The 21,350-nt window shown below is 38.7% G+C and overlaps 1 protein-coding gene across 1 annotated transcript; it reads right to left on the bottom strand.

Moving 5' to 3' along the window:
* Positions 1-240: 240 nt before the first annotated feature.
* ARSH (arylsulfatase family member H) lies at positions 241-13,407 on the bottom strand (the record flags this gene model as incomplete). The annotated part of the gene is made up of 10 exons (XM_080719539.1): positions 241-548; positions 914-1,035; positions 2,940-3,102; positions 3,831-3,965; positions 4,219-4,355; positions 4,757-5,192; positions 6,787-6,912; positions 8,477-8,598; positions 9,393-9,568; positions 13,333-13,407. 10 exons carry the CDS (start codon positions 13,405-13,407, stop codon positions 241-243), a joined length of 1,800 nt encoding a protein of 599 aa, XP_080575665.1.
* Between the last annotated feature and the right edge of the window lie 7,943 nt (positions 13,408-21,350).

Genomic DNA, 21,350 nt, shown 5'->3' with positions numbered 1-21,350 from the left:
GTCTCAGCGTCCATTGCGCGTATTCCCAGCATCCATTGCGTGGGCTCCCAGCGTCCTTTGCGTGTCCCGAACGCATTCCCAGTGTCCATTGCGTGTCCCCAGCATCCATTGCGAGTCCCCAGCGTCCATTGCGCGCATTCCCAGAATCCACTGCGTGGGCTCCCAGCGTCCTTTGCGTGTCCCGAACGCATTCCCAGCGTCCCTCGCGCGCTCCCGGCGTCCCCCGCGCGCTCCCAGCATTCACCGCGCGCGGTCGCAGGCGCAGGCGCGCCCGCAGCAGGGCTGCAGCCAGGGCAGCCAGAGGTCGCGCGCGGGGGTCAGCGCGGGCGGCCCCGGGGTCATGGCGGCCTCGTGCGCGGCCCGCGCGGCCTCCAGCCTCCGCAGCACCGAGGCCAGCCCGGCCTCCGCCTCCGCGTCCAGGGGGCGGCGCTCGCCGGGGTCGCGGGTCAGGTCAAAGAGCAGCGGGGGGTCGTGCAGGGTCACGGCCCCCGAGCACGCGTGCGACCCCGGGCGCGAGGTCACGAAGTGCGCCTTCCACACCGTGCCGCCTGAAACACACAGCGCCGGCTTGTCATTCTTATTTATAAAAAAAAAAAAGGTCCCGCTGGGGGGCCGAGGGTCTCTACCGTGTATATATTTTATAATTTACGACAAGGTCCCGCTGGGGGGCCGAGGGTCTCAGCTATGTCGACTGATTTATATTTTATATTTCTAGAAAAAGTCCCACCGGGTGGCCGAGGGTCTCTACCGTGTCGACTTAATATATTTGATATTTTTATGACCAGGTCCCACTGGGTGCCCTGGGGTCTCTGCTCTACGCCGACTCATATCTCTGCCATTTCCCAGCCCCCCGGCTGCGTGTGTGACTCCGGCCTCCCTCCCCGGCCTCCCACCCCCCCGGCCCGTTACCCACAATCCCTCTGGTGCCAGCGCGCGCTGTGCAGGCGGCGGCCGCAGTAGTGGAAGAGGAACTCGTGCTCCGAGTGCGCCGCGCGGCCCTCGAGCAGCGGCATCAGGTTGCGGCCGTCGATGACCCTGAGGACGGACGAGGGGACGCGGGCGCGACGGACGGCGCCGCGGCAGCCACGGTGTCGCCCGAGGAGAGAGAGCGAGGAGACCGGAGAAGAGAAAGAATCGGTACGTAAAATTATTATTTTTAAAAAAATCTCAATAAATATCGAAGCTCCTTTTACAGCTAAAATGATTTAAAAAAAAAAGAAAGAAATCTGATACGTGAAAATTTTTCTTTAATTAGTAAATGTTGAAGGACAAAAATGATAAGAAATCTGATACGTGAGAATTTTTTGAAAAAAAATTACTGAACGTTGTAGGTCCTTTAATAAAAAAATGATAAAAAAGAAAGAAATCTGATACATAAGATTGCTTTTTTAAAAATTATTAAACGTTGAAGGTCCTTTTATAACAAAAAGGCAAAAGAAATCTAATACACAGAATTTCTTAAAAAGAGAAAATGTCACTAAATATCGAAGCTCCTTTTGTAACTAAAATGGTCAGAAAAAAAAAATCTGATACGTGAGGTATTTTTTAAAAAATCATTAAACATTGAAGCTCCTTTTACAACAGAAAATGATACGAAAAAAAGAAAAAGAAAAAGTGCCGGGGGTGAGAGCGCGGAGGGGGAGGAGCTTATATGCCCGAGGCCACGCCCCCAGAAGCCGCGCCCTGGCAACCGGGCCCGCCCAGCAACCGCTCCGCGGCCAAGCCCGCCTCCAACATGGCTGCCGGGCCCCTGGAAACCGCTTCTTGGCAACCAAGCCCCACCCCATAGCAACCGCCACTCAACTGCCAAGCCCGCCTCCAACTCGTACTCACGGCTGCCACCGCTGCTTAGCAACCAAACCCCGCCTCCAACATGGCTGCCACGCCCTTGGAACCGCTCCTTAGCAACCAAGCCCCGCCCCCAGCAACCACCCCTCAACTGCCAAGCCCGCTTCCAACATGGCTGCCAGGCCTGCAGCAATCGCTGCTTAGCAACCAAGCCCCGCCTCCAACATGGCTGACCTGCCCCTAGACACCGCTCCTTAGCAACCAAGCCCCACCCCATAGCAACCAAGCCCCACCCCAGAGCAACCACCCCACAACTGTCAAGCCCCGCCTCCAACATGACTGCCACGCCCCTTGATACCGCTGCTTAGCAACCAAGCCCCACCCCATAGCAACCACGCCTCAACTGCCAAGCCCCGCCTCCAACATGACTGCCACGCCCCTTGATACCGCTCCTTAGCAACCAAGCCCCGCCCCCAGCAACCACCTCTCAACTGCCAAGCCCCGCCTCCAACATGGCTGCCGGGCCTGCATCAACCGCTGCTTAGCAACCAAGCCCCGCCTCCAACATAGCTGCCACGCCCCCAGCGACCAGACCTTAGCAACCAAGCCCCGCCCCCAGCAACCACCCCTTAACTGCCAAGCCCCGCCTCCAACTCATGCTCATGGCTGCCACGCCCCTAAAAACCGCTCCTTAGCAACCAAACCCCGCCCCATAGCAACCGCCACTCAACTGCCAAGCCTCCAACTCATACTCATGGCTGCCACGCCCCTAAAAACCGCTCCTTAGCAACCAAACCCCGCCCCATAGCAACCGCCACTCAACTGCCAAGCCTCCAACTCATACTCATGGCTGCCACGCCCCTAGAAACCGCTTCTTAGCAACCAAGCCCCGCCCCCAACATGGCCGATCCATCATTTTCTTTGATGTCTCCTTTTTCCTTTTCTTTTTTCTTAGGTGGCCGAGGGCCTCTCTGCTCCGTGGCGGAGGCCGGCCTCCACCCTGCCAGCCTCCGGCCTCAGCCTCCACCCTGCCAGCCTCCGGCCTCAGCCTCCCAGGTATTTTTATTTTTAATTATTGGGAAACAAGGTCCCGGTGGGAGGCCGAGGGTCTCTCCCTCCGCCCCAGGGTGGAGGCCGGCCTCCCTTCTCACCTGTCCTGGGGCAGCGTCCCTCCCGCGAGGTAGGCCAGCGTGGGCAGCAGGTCCATGTGGCTGGTGGGCTCGTCAATGACCGCGCCGGCCTCCAGCACCGCGGGCCAGCGGAAGATGCCGGGCACGCGGATGCCGCCCTCCCACCCGCCTGAGCCGCGGCCGCCTGGGAAGGAAGGACAGGAAACCGGAAGGAAAGACGGCCGGCGTGAACCCGGAACCGGATTTCCTGAGAAACGCGCCGCCCTGGAGTACTACTCGGCCATGAAAAAGGACCAGATGATGTCACTTGCCACTGGGGAATACTACTCAGATATGAAAAAGGACCGGATAACGTCATTTACCACCGTGGAATACTACCCGGCCAGGAAAAAAGGGCCGAATTTGTCATTTACCACCGTGGAATACTACTCAGCCACAAAAAAAGACCGGATAACGTCGTTCACAAATAAACGGTGGTACTGGACAATAAGATGCTAAGTGGCTTCGGACAGTCTTAGAAAATTGAATTATTATTATTATTATTATTATTATTATTATTATTATTATTATTATTTGACACCGGGTCTCACCAAGCTGCCGAGGGCCTCGCTAAGTAGCCGAGGCCGGACTCGAACCCGCGATTCTCCCGTCTCAGCCTCCCGAAAGCTGGGATGACGAGCTGCCCACTTTTATTTAGCTGCTATCATTATTATTATTATTATTATTATTATTATTATTATTATTATTTTGAATTAGAAACGAGGTCTCGCTGAGCGGCGGAGGGTCTCTGTGCTCGGCGGCCTCAGCCGGCCTCCCGCCTCGGCCTCCAACCTGCCGACCTCCTTCCTCGGCCTCCCAAGTGACCCAGGGGCGGAAACCTCTGGATGTCTGCGCCGAGGACCGCGGCCGCACCTCTGTAGACTCCGTTCCAGCCGCCCAGCCGGGCCTCGCCGTCCGCGGCCTCCTCGCGGCCTCCGTTGTCCGAGGTGAAGTAGACCAGGGTGCTGTTGGTCAGCTGCTCCCGGTCCAGAGCTTCCAGAATCTTCCCTGCGGAGGAGGAGAGCGAACCCGGGTCGCGGCGACACCCGCGGGCCCTGTTTTTTTTATTTTAAATTTGGAAATAAGGTCCCAATGGGTGGCCGAGGGTCTCGCTGAGCGGCGGAGGCCGGCCTCTAATCTGCGATCCTCCGGCCTCGGCCTCCTGAGGCGTGCGCCACCACGCCCGGGTTTTTTGGGGTTTTTTTGTTGTTGTTTTTTTATCTTATGGAGGGAATAAAAATGTATTTCCGGGCCGACTCACCCACCATCCAGTCGAGCTCCTCCACATTGTCGCCGTACGGCCCGTGCTTGCTGCGCCCCACGAAGCTCGCGCGCGTCGGCAGCGGCGTGTGCACGTGCAGGAAGGACACGAGCAGCAGGAACGGGGCGCGCTGGTGCCTGGGACAGGCCGGAAAAAGTTCAGTAACAAGAATGACGACCGACAATGCTTAGGAATTTAAAAACGCGTGTAAAATAAAATGATATTTTATAATATTATAAAAATTAAAATATTCTAAAACATGACAGGTACTGAAATATTTTAAGATATTATGAAAATTAAAATAAAATATTTTATTTTAAAACATGACAGGTACTGAAACATTTTATTTTAAAATATTATAAAAATTAAAATATTTTATTTTAAAACATGACAGGTACTGAAACATTTTATTTTAAAATATTATAAAAATTAAAATATTTTATTTTAAAACATGACAGGTACTGAAATATTTTATTTTAAAATATTATAAAAATTAGCGCGGCCCCGGGGCGCATCCCCCCCCTCCACATCCGGGTACCTGTCGAGGAAGCGCAGCGCGTCCCTGAGCATCATGGCGCCGAGCCTGGCGGGGTCCGCGGGCTGCTGCACCACGTGGTGTCCGCGCATGAGGACGCAGTTCCAGCGGCGCGCGAGGCCGTAGCTGGAGAACCAGGCGGCGAAGAAGAGCAGCGCGAGCAGCGCGCTCAGGGCGGCGGCGGCGAGCAGGGGCGCCGGGCGGCGGCGGCAGCCGGCGGACGCCAGCAGGGGCAGCAGCAGCAGCGCGGGCGGCAGCGACAGGGCCGCCGTGGCCGCCCACAGCCCGGCGCGCACCCCGGGGTGCAGCTCGGACGCGCGACCCGAGCACTCGTTGCGCAGCCCCAGCGGCAGCCCGAAGAAGTGCTCGAAGCCCTGGCTCAGCGGGTGGTGGCAGTGGTCGCCCCGCGCGGCGCAGCTCAGGCCCAGGTGCCACTTCCCTGCGGGGACGGACACGGCGGGCTCGGCGTGAGGGGCGTCGCCCCCGGCGCGGGGCCGCCCGGCTGTCGTGGCCCCTCGACGTCCAAGGTGCGTGCCCCCCAGTATTGAGATACCCGGCTGTCGTAGCACCTCGACGTTCAGGGAACGTTCCCCCCCGCTGCTATGATACCCGGCTGTAATGTCCCCTCGGCACTATGATACCCAGCTGTAATGTCCCCTCATTAAGAAACCCGGCTGTAATGTCCCCTCAGCATTATGATACCCGGCTGTAATGTCCCCTCATTATGATACCTGGCTGTAATGTCCCTTCGGCACTATGATACCCGGCTGTCGTATCACCTCGACATCCAAGGTGCATTCCCCCCTAATATTGTGATACCCGGCTGTCATATCACCTTGATATTTGACTAAAAGTCGCCGCCACCGTGATACCTGGCTTTAATATCACCTCATCTGCCAGGCGCAGTGGGCACACTCGTCATCTTAGCATTCGGAGGCTGAGACCTGGAGGATCGCGGTTCGAGGCCAGCCTCGGCTACTTAGCGAGGCCCTCGGCCGCTCAGTGAGACCCGGTTTCAAAGTAAAAAATGAAAAATAGGGCAGGGGTGGGTGGAGCTCAGAGGTCAAATGCCCCTGGGTTCCATCCCCAGACCCACAAAAAAAATTAAAATTAAATAATAATAATAATAACAATAACAAAAACAATAATAATAAATAGGGCCGGGGGTGGAGCTTGGAGGTCGAATACCCCTGGGTTCTATCCCCAGACCCACAAAATAAATTAAAAATAAAATAAAATAATAATAACAATAACAATAATAACAACAACAATAATAACAATAATAATAATAATAATAATAATAATAATAATAATAGGGCTGGAGGTGTATCTTGGAGCTCAAATGCCCCTGGGTTCAGTCCCCAGACCCGCAAAATAAATTAAAAATAAAATAATAATAATAATAATAACAATAACAACAACAACAATAATAATAATAATAATAATAATAATAATAATAATAAAATAGGGCCGGGGTGTAGCTCGGAGGTCAAATGCCCCTGGGTTCCATCCCAAGATCCGCAAAATAAATTAAAAATAAAATAATAATAATAATAATAACAACAATAATAACATTAATAATAATAATGATAATAATAATAATAATAAATACGGCCGGCGGTGTAGCTTGGAGGTCAAATGCCCCTGGGTTCCATCCCCAGACCCGAAAAAAAAATAAAAAAATAAAAAAATAAAATCCCCTCGCCACTATGATACCCAGCTCTCCTGTCACCTTGGCCTGAGAACCCAGGGCAGCGGGCTCGAAGGCCATGAGAGGTCATGTTTACCCTCGACGAACATAGACGCGAAGGAAATAGGCCAAAAAAATAATAAAATAAATAAAAATAAATTAATAATAATAATGCGGAGCCAGGCGCGGGGGCACGCGCTTGCCATCCCAGCACGCGAGAGGCCGAGACACGAGGCCCGGGTTGGAGGCCGGCCTCGGCGACTCGATGAGGCCCTTCCCAACTCAGCGAGACCCCGTCCCCAAATAAATAAAACGGGGCGCGCGCCCCCCGGGGCCTACCTACCGATGAGTCCCGTGCGGTACCCGCGCTGCTGCAGCACCTCGGCCAGCGTGGTCTCGTTGCCGGGGAGCCCGCCCGACGCGGCCAGCCAGCTGAGGCTGCGGTGCAGCTCGGAGTCGGACGCCATGCCTACGTGCACAGGGGCGGGCGACACGTGAGCGACCCCCCCAACACCTCCGAGACGCTGCCCTCCCCTCTGCCCGCCCGGCCTGCCTTTTTCTTGGCTGCATAGTATTCCTTCCCCTGATCCCTGAGTAGCTCGTGTCCCAGCAGCCCCCGCTACAACATCCAGGGACGGACGCTCGGGACGCGCGTATCCAATAAAGTTGGACGAAACCAGCCGGGCGCGGTGGCGCGCGCGCGCGTCATCCGGGCATTCGGGAGGCTGAGACCGGAGGATCGCGGTTCGAGGCCGGCCTCGGCAACTCAGTGAGACCCGGTTTCAAAATAAAGAATAAAAAATAGGGCTGGGGGTGGAGCTCGGAGGTCGGATGCCCCTGGGATCCAGCCCAGGACCACAAAAAAAAAAGTGTTGACTGAGCCCGGATCCCACCTGGCCTGACAGTCCATGGAGTGTTTAACAGAAGGAAAAGAAATAAGAGACAAAGGGAGGAGAAGAGAAGGAAGGAAAAAGGAAAGAAAAGAACTAAAAGAAAGGAGGAAGAGGAAAGACGGGAGGGGAAAAGGAAGGAAGGAATCGGCGTAAAGAAGAAAAGTGTTGACTGAGCCCGGATCCCACCTGACCTGACAGTCTGTGGAGTGTCTGGCAGAAAGAAAGGAAGAGAGAAAGGGAAAAGGAAATAAAGAAAGGAAGGAAGAGAGGAAGAAAGGAAGTAAGAGAGAAAGAAAGTGGTGTAAAAGAAAAGTGTTGGCTGATCCAGGATCCCACCTAATCTGACAATCCGCAGAGTGTGTAGCAGAAGGAAAATAAGAGAGAAAGGGAAGAGGAAAGAAAGAAAGAAAAAAGGAAGAAAGGAAAGAAGGGAGAAGAAAGGGAAGGAAGGAATTGGCATAAAGAACAAAACTGTTGACTGAGCCCGGATCCCACCTGACCTGACAGTCCGCAGAGTGTGTAGCAGAACGAAAAGAAATAAGAGAGAAAGGGAAGAGGAAAGAAAGAAAGAAAAAAGGAGGAAAGGGAAGAAGGGAGGAAGAAAGAGAGGAAGAAAGGAAAGAAGAAATTGGAGTAAAGGGAAAGTGTTGACTGAGCCCGGATCCCACCTGACCTGACAGTCTGTGAAGTGTCTGGTAGAAAAAAATGAAAAAAAGGAGAAAGGGAAGAGGAAAGAAGGAAGGAAGGAAGGGAGGAAGTAAGAGAGGAAGAGAGGAAAGAGGAAATTGGTGTAAAATAAGAAAAGTATTGACTGATCCTGGATCCCACCTGACCTGACAGTCCATGGAGCGTCTGGCAGAAGGAAACGAAGGAAGAGAGAAAGGGAAGAGAAAAGAACGAAGGAAGAAAGAGAGGAAGTAAGAGAGGAAGAGAGGAAAGAGGAAATTGGAGTAAAGAGAAAGTGTTGACTGAGCCCGGATCCCACCTGACCTGACAGTCTGTGAAGTGCCGAGCAGCAAGAAATCAAAAAAGAGAGGGAAGAGGAAGGGAGGAAGGAAGAAAGAGAGGAAGTAAGAGAGGAAGAGAGGAAAGAAGAAATGGGAGTAACAAGGGAAAGTGTTGGCTGAGCCCGGCTCCCACCTGAGCGCACGGCGTAGCGTCCGGTGAGGAAGGCGGCGCGGCTCGGGCTGCACACGGACGCGGCCGCCAGGTGCTGCGTGAGCCTCACGCCCTCGCGGGCCAGGCGGTCGAGGTGCGGCGTGCTGCGGGAGGAGAAGGGTTCGTCGATTGACTGTCTGATCCCCGCTCGCCCGGGCCGGACCCCAGGGCCTTAGCACGTGACCGTACTTGGAGACGATTCTTTATTTTTTTAATCAATTAAATTTTACTTCACTTATTTTTATTTCATTAATTTTTATTATTAGCATTTATTTTTATCACTTACTTTTATTTCATTTATTTTAATCTCATTTACTTTTAGTCTTGTAATTGTTTTTATTTCGTTCACTGTTAGTTTCACAATTTTTTTATTTCATTTATTTTTATTATTAGCATTTATTTTTATCACTTTTATTTCACTTATTTTAATCTCATTTACTTTTAGTCTTGTAATTGTTTTTATTTCGTTTACTGTTAGTTTCACAATTTTTATTTTATTTCATTTATTTCTATTTTATCACTTATTTTTATTTCGTTTTTAATTTTTATTTCACTTATTTTGTTTTCATTACTCATCCGTTTTTATTATTATTTATCTTTATTATCTATCTATTTATTTATTTATTTATTTATTTATTTATTTAAATGTCCCTGAAACCCGGGGACTTTCTACCTCTGAGCTACGGCCCCAGCCATATTTTACTCTTTTTTTTTTTTTCTTTTTTAATAAAGAAAGTCCCACCGAGGGGCTGAGGGTCTCTTTGCTAAGTTATGGAAGCCGACCTCCGACTGGGGAGGAGCGCGGAGGCCGAACGCCCCGGACCCGCAAAAGAAGACACTTAGATAAAAATAAATTAATTAATTAATTAAACGGATAAAAGTAAGGCGCCCGGCTCACTTCATGGTGCTGTTGCCGTAGCAACCCAGGTCGCCGATGCCCAGGTCGTCGGCCACGAGCAGCAGCACGCTGGGCCTGGAGTTGACGGTGACGACGGCGCCGGCGACGGGCGCGAGCAGCGCGCACAGCGCCAGCCACGGCCGCGGCCTGGAACAGACGGAAACGACACGGAAACGCTGCAGGAAAAAGGGAAGAAAAGGGGAAAAAAGAAAACCCCCGGGAGGAAAAGTCAGGAAAAGAGAAACGCAAAATCAACGAGAAAAAGGAAAAGAAGAACCAGAAAATCAACAAAAGGGAAAAAGAAACAAAAAAAGAAACAAAAAAAAAGAAACAAAAAATAAAAAAAGAAACAAAAGAAAGAAAAAATTAAAAAAAAAACGGGAGGCACAGACACAGACAGGAGGAAAAGTACGGAAAATAGAAAAAAAAGGAAAGAAAGGAAAAGAGAAGTCAAAAAAATCAACAACGAAAGAGGGGAAAATGGGAAAAAGAAATGAAAAAGGAAAAAGAAACAAAAAAAGAAACAAAAAAAGAAACAAAAAATAAAAAAAGAAACAAAAAAAAGAAAAAATTTAAAAAAAACGGGAGGCACAGACACAGACAGGAGGAAAAGTACGGAAAATAGAAAAAAAAGGAAAGAAAGGAAAAGAGAAGTCAAAAAAATCAACAACGAAAGAGGGAAAAATGGGAAAAAGAAATGAAAAAGGAAAAAGAAACAAAAAAAGAAACAAAAAAAGAAACAAAAAATAAAAAAAGAAACAAAAAAAAGAAAAAATTTAAAAAAAACGGGAGGCACAGACACAGACAGGAGGAAAAGTACGGAAAATAGAAAAACAACGAAAAAAAGGAAAAGAGAAGTCAAAAAAATCAACAACCAAAGAAAAAAGAAGGGAAAAAGAAACGAAAAAGGAAAAAGAAACAAAAAAAGAAAAAAAAAAAACTAAAAACAAAAAAAAAAATTAAAAAAGAAAGAAAAAAAAAGAAAAAAAAATGGCGTCGACATCAAGCAGCCATTTTCCAGCCTCTTCGTTTCTGGCAAATTCCCGGCCTCTCGCCGTGACTCGTCCCGGACTAAAAATTTCTTTATTTTTTTTTTAATTTTTATTTAATAGTATAAATTGAATGTAAAAGAAAAGAAAAGAAAAGAAATAGATGATAGATAAAAGTATCAGGAAAGTTAATAAAATAAAATAAAATAAAATAAAATAAAATAAAATAAAATAGATAGATGAATGGATGGATACCCCTACATCCAAGCCACGGCACCAAAAAAAAAATAAAAATAAAATAAGTAAATTAAAATAAAATTAGATACATAGATGGATGGATGGATAGACAGATAAATAGATAAATATACAGATGGGTAAATAGATATATAAACAGGCATTACGGACGGCGCGCCCCCGCCGCGGCCCCCTCACCCGCCGCAGGTCGCCCGGCTCATGCTTCCTTTCTTATTTTTTGACCTGGGGGAAGAAAAAGAAAAAACAAATTAAAATTAAAAAGGGAGCTTTTTAGCTCGGAGCCGCAGCGCCAGCCCCATTTCTTTATTTTTTTAAAAAAATTTTGAGTCAAGAGGTTCCACTGGGGGGCCGAGGGTCTCTTCTGCTCAGTGGCGGAGGCCGGCCTCCACCCCACCGGCCTCCGGCCTCGGCCTCCGGAGCCCATCTGCAGAATTCTGCGTATATTTATACTTGCAAGCTGAGAAAAAAAAATTTTTTTATACTAAACCAAAGCTTCCAAATATATTTTAATGTTAATAAAAATAAATAATAAATAATAATAAAATAATAATAATAATAATAATAATAATAATAATAATAAAAAGTAATTATAGGATGCGCGCCGGCCGTCCCTGGTGCAAGAATAAATTGCCCTCTTGAAATAAAAGGGCTGTTGCTTCAAAAATAAATTTTAACAATGCCTTTTTGAAAGAAAATGACTATATTTCAAAAAATAAAGGAAAATTTAAAAAAATTATATATATATGGCTCATAGCATGTTCGAGACCCGGGGTTCCATGCCCAGAAACTTAATTTAAAAATTATATATAATTTTCCTATATTTTCATTATCGTTATTGAATATTATTTCGATCGAAATAATATTCAATATTTCAATATTTCCTATTTGAATATTCAAACCGAATGATATGACTGTATAAATATATACAGATATATAAAGACTAATAATAATTATGTAAATAATCCTATATTCTCAATATTCTTATGAAACGTTCCTATTTCGATATTTGAATCCACTAATATGAAGAACAATGATATAAATATATATATATGAATATTTGAGGAATAATTCATATTTTTAATATAATCTTATATTTTCAAGATTATTATTGAATGCTATTTCAGTATTCCAATATCGAATTCCAATCCGAACGTATAAAGAATAATTAATAATTATTAGAGAAATAACCGTATTTTTTCAATATTTTTATTGAACGTTCCTCTATCAATATTCGAATAGACTAATATAAATGACTATATAAATATCTACAAATATATAATGATTAATAATTGTAGAAATCATCTTATATATAAAGAATTAATAATTTTTCTAGAAATCATCATATGTGTTTAATATTCTTATATATAAAGAATAATTAATAATTATTATAGAAATCATCTTACATATTTAATATTCTTATATATGACAAATAATTATTATATGAATAATCTTATATTTTAAATATTCTCATTGAATGTTCCTATTTCAATATTCTAACTGAATATTATGAAAAATCACTATATAAATACATAGAATATATAAAGAATAATTAATAATTATAGAAATCATCTTATATTTTTAATATTCTTATATATAAAGAATAATTATTAATTATTATAGAAATCATCATGTGTGTTTAATATTCTTATATATAAAGAATAATTAATGATTATTATACGAATAATCTTATATTTTTAATATTCTCATTGAATGTTCCTATTTCAATATTCTAACAATATTATGAAAAATTACTATATAAATACATAGAATATATAAAGAATAATTAATAATTATAGAAATCATCTTATATGTTAATATTCTTATATATAAAGAATAATTAATAATTATACGAATATCTTATATTTTTAATATTCTCATTTTATGTTCCTGTTTCAATATTCTAACTGAATATTATGAATAATCACTATATAAATACATAGAATATATAAAAAATAATTAATAATTATAGAAATCAACTTACATGTTTAATATTCTTATATATAAAGAAAAATTAATAATTATAGAAATCACCGTATGTGTTTAATATTCTTATATACAAGGAATAATTTTTATAGAAGTAATCATATATGTTTAATGTTCTTATACATGAAGAATAATTAATAATTATATGAATAATCTTAAATTACTGAATATTCCTATTTCAATATTCTAACTGAATATTATGGAAAATCGCTACATAAATACACCGAACATATAAGAACAATTAATAATTATTACATAAACAATCTTATATTTTCAATATTCTTATTGACCGAGGAGAGGGGAGCTTTAAAACCACAGAAAATAAAAGTCTGGCTAAGACGGGAAAACTCTCTCCTATTTTTTTAAAATTTTAATCATTTTCTCCTGTCTGTCATCCGGGACCCTGGGGGCCGCAGAGACCCTCGGCAGCCCACTGAGACCTTTTTTTTTTTCTGGGACCCTGGGGGCCGCAGAGACCCTCGGCAGCCCACTGAGACCTTTTTTTTTTTTTTTTCAATACAAAAAAACACAGAAAATCAACGTCGGGGCTGCCGCGGGGAATTAAAACGCCTCCGGGTTCAATTACTAAAATAATTAAAATTAAAATTAAAATTAATTAAAACCCGCCCCCGGCTCTGTAGGGAAAAAAAAAACACACTTATTTGCCATTTTAACCCTATTTTAACCCCATTTTAACCCAATTTCCCGCTCACCCGGCGCAGGCGCCCCCGGCCCGGCTCCCGGTCCGCGGACAGTGACCCCAGATGCCCGGATGTCGGGGACGTCATTTATAATTAAATATTAATGAGGGCCCCCCCCCGCCCCCGCGCTCCCCGGCTCCGCGGTAATTACCATTAATTAATTTTTATTTTTATAATTAAATATAACCTCCCGGGTCGGCGATGACCCGGATACACCGGGAACGACGCGGTGCTCTTTGAACCCGCGGGGTCAGCGGGGTCAGGCGCGGGAGCCCGAGTTTCGCCCGGGCTGCCACGGAAACATATACGGCCCTGAACACGGCGAGCGCGGCAGCCTGACGTCACTTCCGGGCACCTTTGGCTCCGGGTTAGGCCCGTTTTTTCTTGCCAGTTTACATCATCGGCTCCTCTTCCGGGCCGCGTAATATTCCCCCCGCGCGTACACGTACCGCAGGAATTTTACCCACTCGATCCGCGGAGCATCCAGAAACAGGCCCGATGGTGAAATTTGGAACGGGGTGAATATATAAAAATAAAAGTATATGAGAAAGTATAAAAGTAAAAATATGTAAAAATATATGAAAATAAAAATACGTAAAATATATGAAAATAAAAATACATAAAACTATTCAAAAATAGATAAAAATAAAAATACATTAAAATACATAAAAATAAAAATATATAAAATATATAAAAATAAAGATATATAAAAATAAAGATATATAAAATATTTTAAAAAATAAAGATATATAAAATATTTTTAAAAATAAAAATATATAAAATATTTTAAAAAATAAAAATATATGAAAACATAAGAATATATAAAAATAAAAATATATAAAAATATATAAAAATAAAAATATATAAATATATAAAATATATAAAAATATATAAAATATATAAAAATAAAAATATATAAAATATATAAGAATATATAAAATAAAAATATATAAAATATATAGAAATAAAAATATTCAAAAATTATAAAAATATAAAAAATAAAAATGTATAAAATATATAAATATATAAAAAATAAAAATAAAGGTGCCGTCGGCATCGACACAGACACACGGATAAGGAGATAATGAGGGAAATCCTCACATTTACGGTTTTTTTTAGTAAAGGCACCAGAAACATACACTGTAGAGAAGAAGGTATTTTCAATAAATGACCATATAAATACATATGAATATATAAAGAATAATGATTATTATATAAATAATCTTATATTTTCAATATTTTTATTGAATCGGGGGGAATATTAAAACCACAGAAAGTAAAACTCTGGATAAATGGGGCTGGAAAAAAAAGTTTTTTAATTAGTATTTAAAAGAAGGGTATTAGACCCCGCAGGGTCTCACCCTGCACAACATAATTCCTTATTCTTCTTTATTTTATTTATTTTTAAATTTTTATTTATTTTTTATTTTTATTTTATTTTTAATTTTATTTATCTTATTTTGAAACCGGGTCTCACTAAGCAGCCGAGGCCGGCCTCGAACCGCGGTCCTCCGGTCTCAGCCTCCGAATGCCCGGATGACCAGCGTGCGCCCCCGCGCCCGACTTTGTTTTTATTTACTTTTTATTATTATCGTTGTATTTTTGTTTGTTTTTCCTGGTCCGTAATTAAAAATTTTCAGACCAAATATGAAGGGTGAAACGGGGCCTGGACCCCGGCCAGGAAATTCTATCCTCGGGTGTTCAGAAAAGAGACCCTCAGCCACCCAGTGAGACCCAGATTCCACAAAAAATTAAATAAGTAACATAAAATAATATAAAATTAAAATTTTTTAAGTCGCCTTTTTAAAAAAATCATATATTTTTTCTTTTTAAAATCTTTTTACTCTTTAAAATCAGGGTTTTTTTAAATTGGGTTTTATTTCTTTTCTAAATCATATTTTTCTTCTTTTTTAAATTGGATTGTTTCTCCTTTATGTCGGATTTTTTTCTCTTTTAAATAAACTTTTTAAAATATCGAGATTTTTTTCTTTTTTAAATAAACTTATTAAAATATCTTAATGAGAATTTTTTCTTTTAAATCCGATTTTTTTTTCTTTTTTAAACTTTTAAAAATCATATCTTAATCGGGTTTTTTTCTCTTTTAAATCAGATTTTTTAAAATAGGCTTTTTTTTCTCTATTTTAAATCGTATTCTCTTTTCTTTTTGAATCGGAGTTTTCTCTTTTAAATCAGATTATTGTTTTTTTACTCAGCTTTTTTTTTAATTGGATTTTTTTCCCCCTTTTTACACACACCCCTCTCTGTCCGGGCAATTTTCCCAGGTGAACTCGCGGCCGCCTGGGCGCTCGGTCGCCAAGCACTTTTTTTTATCTTAAAATCATCAAAGCTAAAGCCTGTGTCGTAAAAAAAATATAAATAAATAAACAAAACCCGCTGGCTCAGCAGCCGGGCTGGGCGCCGCCGCGAACTCGCAGGGGGGAAAAAAATTAAAAATAAAAAAAATAAAAAATAAAAATAAAAATAAAAACCAGGACCCGGCGAAACATCAAGTCACTAAAAAAATAAAATAAAATAAAATAGGAGTTTCTTGTGTTTTTTCTTATTTTTTCCCTTTTTTTCTTTTTCTTTTTCTATTTATTTATTTATTTATTTATTTATTTATTTATTTATTTATTTTGGTTTCTTTCCCATCCGGGCTCATCCTCCCTCCAGTCCAATTTCATGTTTTTTGGTTTTTTTTTTTTTTTTAATTTAAAAACAGGTCTCACTGGGTAGCCGAGGGTCTCTGTCCCGTCGGCCAGAAAAAAAAAATTTTTTTTTTAATTTTTAAAAAAATTTTTTTTCCTTTTTCAGATAACTACTACTTTTTTCTTTTTCTTTTTCTTTTTTTTTCCTCCTTTTCTCCTTTTTCAGGCAACTACGAGACTTTTTTTTTCCTCTGGGGAAAAAAACGCCAACAAAATCCCCGGGTGTGGTTTTGGCCTCGGGCCGGCGTCTCCGGCGGTTTCCTTCCAGGCTCCGCCGTGTATTTTGCTTTTTTTTTTTATTTATTTATTTATTTTTTTTTTGCAAGTTAGAACAGAAAAGCTCTTTGAAGAAACGGACGGACGGACGGACAGACAGACAGACGGGCCTGCGCCCAGGAGCCGCCGGCGGGACTCCAGGTAACAGCGACCGGGTTCATCTACTTTTATTTTAATTTAATCTATATTTTCTTTCACTTTATTTTCTTTGCTTTTGTTTTATTTTATATTTTTATTTTATTTTTCATTTTAGTTCTAATTTTATATCACTTTACTTTCTTTTTTATTTTATATTATTTTGTTTTTACTTTTACTTTATTTTTATTTTACTTTATTCTACTTCTTTTTTATCTTGTTTTTATTTTACATTATTTTATTTTACTCTATTTTACTTTAAAATTTATTATTTTATATTTTATTTTTATTTTATATTTTATTTTTATTTTTACTTTATTTTTATTTTTTACTTTATTTTATTTTTAGTTTATTTGTATTTTTTACTTTATTTGTATTTTTTACTTTATTTGTATTTTTTACTTTATTTGTATTTTTTACTTTATTTTTATTTTATATTATTTTATTTTTATTTTACTTCATTTTATTTTATATTCATTTTATATTATTTTTATTTTATCTCACTTTATTTTATATTCATTTTATATTATTTTATTTTAATTTTATCTCACTTTATTTTACCTTATTCTGCTTCATTTTTATCTTATTTTTATTTTATATTATTTTATTTTTATTTTACTTCATTTTATATTATTTTATTTTTATTTTATCTCACTTTATTTTACCTTATTCTACTTCATTTTTATCTTATTTTTATTTTATATTATTTTATTTTATCTTATTTTACTTTATTTACCTTATTTTTTAGTCTATTTTTATCTTATTTTACTTTATTCTTAATTTCATCTTGCTTTATTTCTAATTTTATTCATTTTACCTTATGCTTATTTGACTTAATTCTTATTTCGGTTTTACTTGCTATTTTATCTATTTTACTTTATTTTTTACTTTTTTTAGATCGTACTTCATCGTATCTCACCTGGCTTTCTCCTATTTGACCCTTTATCTGACTTTCTCTTATTTTAGGTTCCTTTTTATCTTCCTTCACCCGAATTTATTTTATCTTATTTATTTCATTTTCCTCGCTGAAATATCTTATTTATTTCATTTTCCTCGCCAGACACGGTTGATCCTAAAGCCCGGGTCTTTCTTTGCCGGGAGGAAAAAAAGAAAAAAATCCTGACTCTGGACATTGTTTAAAAATTCTTTCAGAAAAAAAAAAAAGAAAGAAAATAAACATTTTCTTTTAAAGCTCTAAAAATCAGGCACAAAAGGAACATGTGACAGAAAATGAGAGGTCGGGGGCCCTTGAAACCGACACAAGCGATCATGTTAGGAGCCTGGGAGAGGGGGGGTCTAGAAACTTCTTTTCTTTTTTTATTTTATTTTATATTTTGGGGTACTTGAAACCGTCACAATTATTTTTTATTTTATTTTATTTTATATTTTGGGGTACTTGAAACCGTCACAATTATTTTATTTTATTTTATATTGGGGGGGGGTACTTGAAACCGTCACAAAAAATATTATTATTTATTTTATTTTATTTTATTTTATTTATTTATTTTTTTTTTTGGTTACAGACTCTCTCTGTAAAAATAATTATTATTTTGAAGCTGGAGGGAAAGAAAAAAGCAGCTGGAATTTTGCGGCGTCTCCGAGGAATTTCCTTTCTTTGAGGAAAATCAAAAGGTGCGATTACGGTTCGGACCTGAAAAGGATTTTTGTGGGTTTTTGGGGTTTTTTTGTTTGTTTGTCTTTTTCTAGAATTCTCCTCGGCGGGGGAAAAAAAAAAAGGGGGGGGGAAATCCGTTTTTTAAAAAATGCCGAGTTCCCGTCGAATTCACTTGCGCGGTAGAAGTAGCGATAGTGCGATGTTGATTGGCACCTGTCAATCATGACTACTGCGATGTGTATTTATATTACGGTGAAACATTCATTATAATTTATGCTGCAGCGCGCACGGCCGCGTGGCTTAGATTTCGTTGTGAGATTATTTATTAATAAATATTATTATGTTATTTATTAATAAATTATATTATATTATATATAATGACATTATATAATGTTACGTGTTGCTAATATATAGTATATTGTGATATGTCGTTAATGCACGGAACAGATTATAATACGTCATTGATACATATATCGTGACATATCTCATTGATACATATATTATGTTATTAACATATATTATAATATATGCCATTGATACATATATTATGTTATTAACATATATCATAATATTTCATTAATATATAATATTGTAATACATGTCATTAATACATATATCGTAACATGTTTCATTAATATATCATAATATATCTCATTAATACATATATGATATGTTATTAATATATATTATATGTCATTAATACATATATGTCATCGATACATATATCGTAACATATTTCATTATTATATCATAATATATCTCATTAATACATATATTGTAATATATCTCATTAATACATATATGTTATTAATATATAATATTGTAATACATGTCATTAATACATATATCGTAACATATTTCATTAATACATATATATGTTATTAATATATATTATATGTCATTAATACATATATTGTAACATATTTCATTAATATATCATAATATATCTCATTAATACATATAATATATGTTATTAATATATAATATTGTAATACATGTCATTAATACATATATCTCATTAATACATATATGATATGTTATTAATATATGTCATTAATACATATATGTCAATGATACATATATTGTAACATATTGCATTAATATATCATAATATATGTCATTGATACATATTGTAATATATCTAATTAATACATATATTATATGTTATTAACATATATTATAATATGTCATTATTACATATATATTATGTCATTAATACATATATCGTAACATATTTCATTAATATATCATAATATATTTCATCAATACATATATTATAATATATCTCATTAATACATGTAATATGTTATTAATATATAATATAATACATGTCACTAATACATATATTGTAACATATTTCACTAATATATATCATAATATATGTCATTAATACATAAATATTGTTATATGTTATTAATACATATAATACATTGAAATATATGTTAATAATATACATTATTGCAACACAGTACATTATATGTTATTAATGCATATAATATATTGTATAAATGTTATTGATATATATTATTGTAACTGCGATTACAATATATGTTATTATATATTATAATATATGTTATAATACATATATTAATGCATATAATATTAATACATATATTAATAAATATAATGCATTATGATATATGTTATTAATATCTATTATTACAAAACGTATTACAATATATATTGCAATGTACTTTTGAAATTTTATAGAATGTGTTACATAATAATATACTACAATATATTACTATATATTATCACATGTAGTGACATTACTATATAGTATTATATGTAATAACATTATTATACGTCATTTATTATTATTATTATTATTATTATTGTCCTGGGAATTGTCCTTCAGGCCTATTTATTTTTGAAATTTTACAGAATATTTTATCTAATGATAATATACTACAATATGCTATATTATTATATATTATCATATGTAATAACATTGTACATCATTATTATTATTATTATTGTTATCATCATTATTATTATTTATTGTCCTGGGAATTGTCCTTGGGCCCTATTTATTTTTGAAATTTTATGGGATATTTTATATAATGGTAATCTGCTACAATATGGTATAACCTATTTTTATATAATATTCTTAAATGTAAAACATTATTATACTATTATTATTATTATTATTATTACTATTATTATCATATATTATCCTGGGGACTGAACCCAGGAGAACCTTCAGACTACACCAACACTTTTCATTCTTAAAATTCTAAATAATAATAATAATAATAATAATAATAAATATTATCATAATATTATAACATAAAATATTATATATTATGATAATAATAATATTATTATTAATTGTCCTGGGGATAGAACTCAGGGGACTTCAACCTCCAAGCTACACCCCAGCCCTATTTTATTTTATTTTATTTTATTTTTATTTTATTTTTATTTTATTTTTATTTTTGGAGCAGGGTCTCCCCAGGCGGCCGAGGGTCTCTTTTCCTAGTATCCGAGGCCGGCCTCCACCCCGCCGGCCTCCCACCTCGGCCTCCCGAGTCTCGAATAATCATGCTGAATTTCCTGCACTTTATTTTTTTTCTTCTTTAATATCTAGATAATACATCAAGAAGATAAACTTCTTCGGCTGCCGTGAGCAACTGCATAACATGGGTTTTTTAGGTTTTGTTTTTTTTTTTTTTGCTCAAAAGCAACAAATTCTCCCCGAGGGCAGCCAGGTGCGGATCCTGCGATCCGGGCAGATCTTTATCTGGGATTTTTGCACAAACACGAAACCGGCTCAGAATGATTTTCCCAGAACAGATCCTCCTCCTCCTCCTCCTCCTCCTCTTAAATAAAAAAAAATTAAAATTTAAAATTTAAAAAAATTCTATTAAAATACGGATTTCAGATTTAGAAGCTAAAAAAAATTTGGTTAAAATACGGATTTCAGATTTATAAGCTAAACAGACCCTCAGCCACCCAGTGAGACCCTGTTTCCAAATAAAATATTAAATTAAAAACAGAGCTAGATATTTAAAAAAAAAAAATCCCAAGAAGGTGGAGGACAGGAATTTTTCGCCCAGACCTGCAAATCCGGGCTCCTGCACCAAAAAAAGTGATTTAATATCGTATGTTATTGTTGTTTTGGGGCCAGAGATGGAAACCAGGGTCACTGCGTCCCCGAGTGACTCCCCAGCCATATTTTATTTTTTTTTTTTTGGAAAGAGGGTCGCACTGAGCTGCCGAGGGTCTCTGTCGGGGCTGAGCGGAGAAGCCACGTGACCCGGGATCCTTCATTTCTTCTGGAAAAACCGGGGAAG

This window comes from Muscardinus avellanarius (genome assembly GCF_963383645.1).
Source record: "Muscardinus avellanarius genome assembly, chromosome: X".
Lineage (NCBI taxonomy): Eukaryota > Metazoa > Chordata > Mammalia > Rodentia > Gliridae > Muscardinus > Muscardinus avellanarius.
This window is presented reverse-complemented; position numbering and strand designations above follow the sequence as displayed.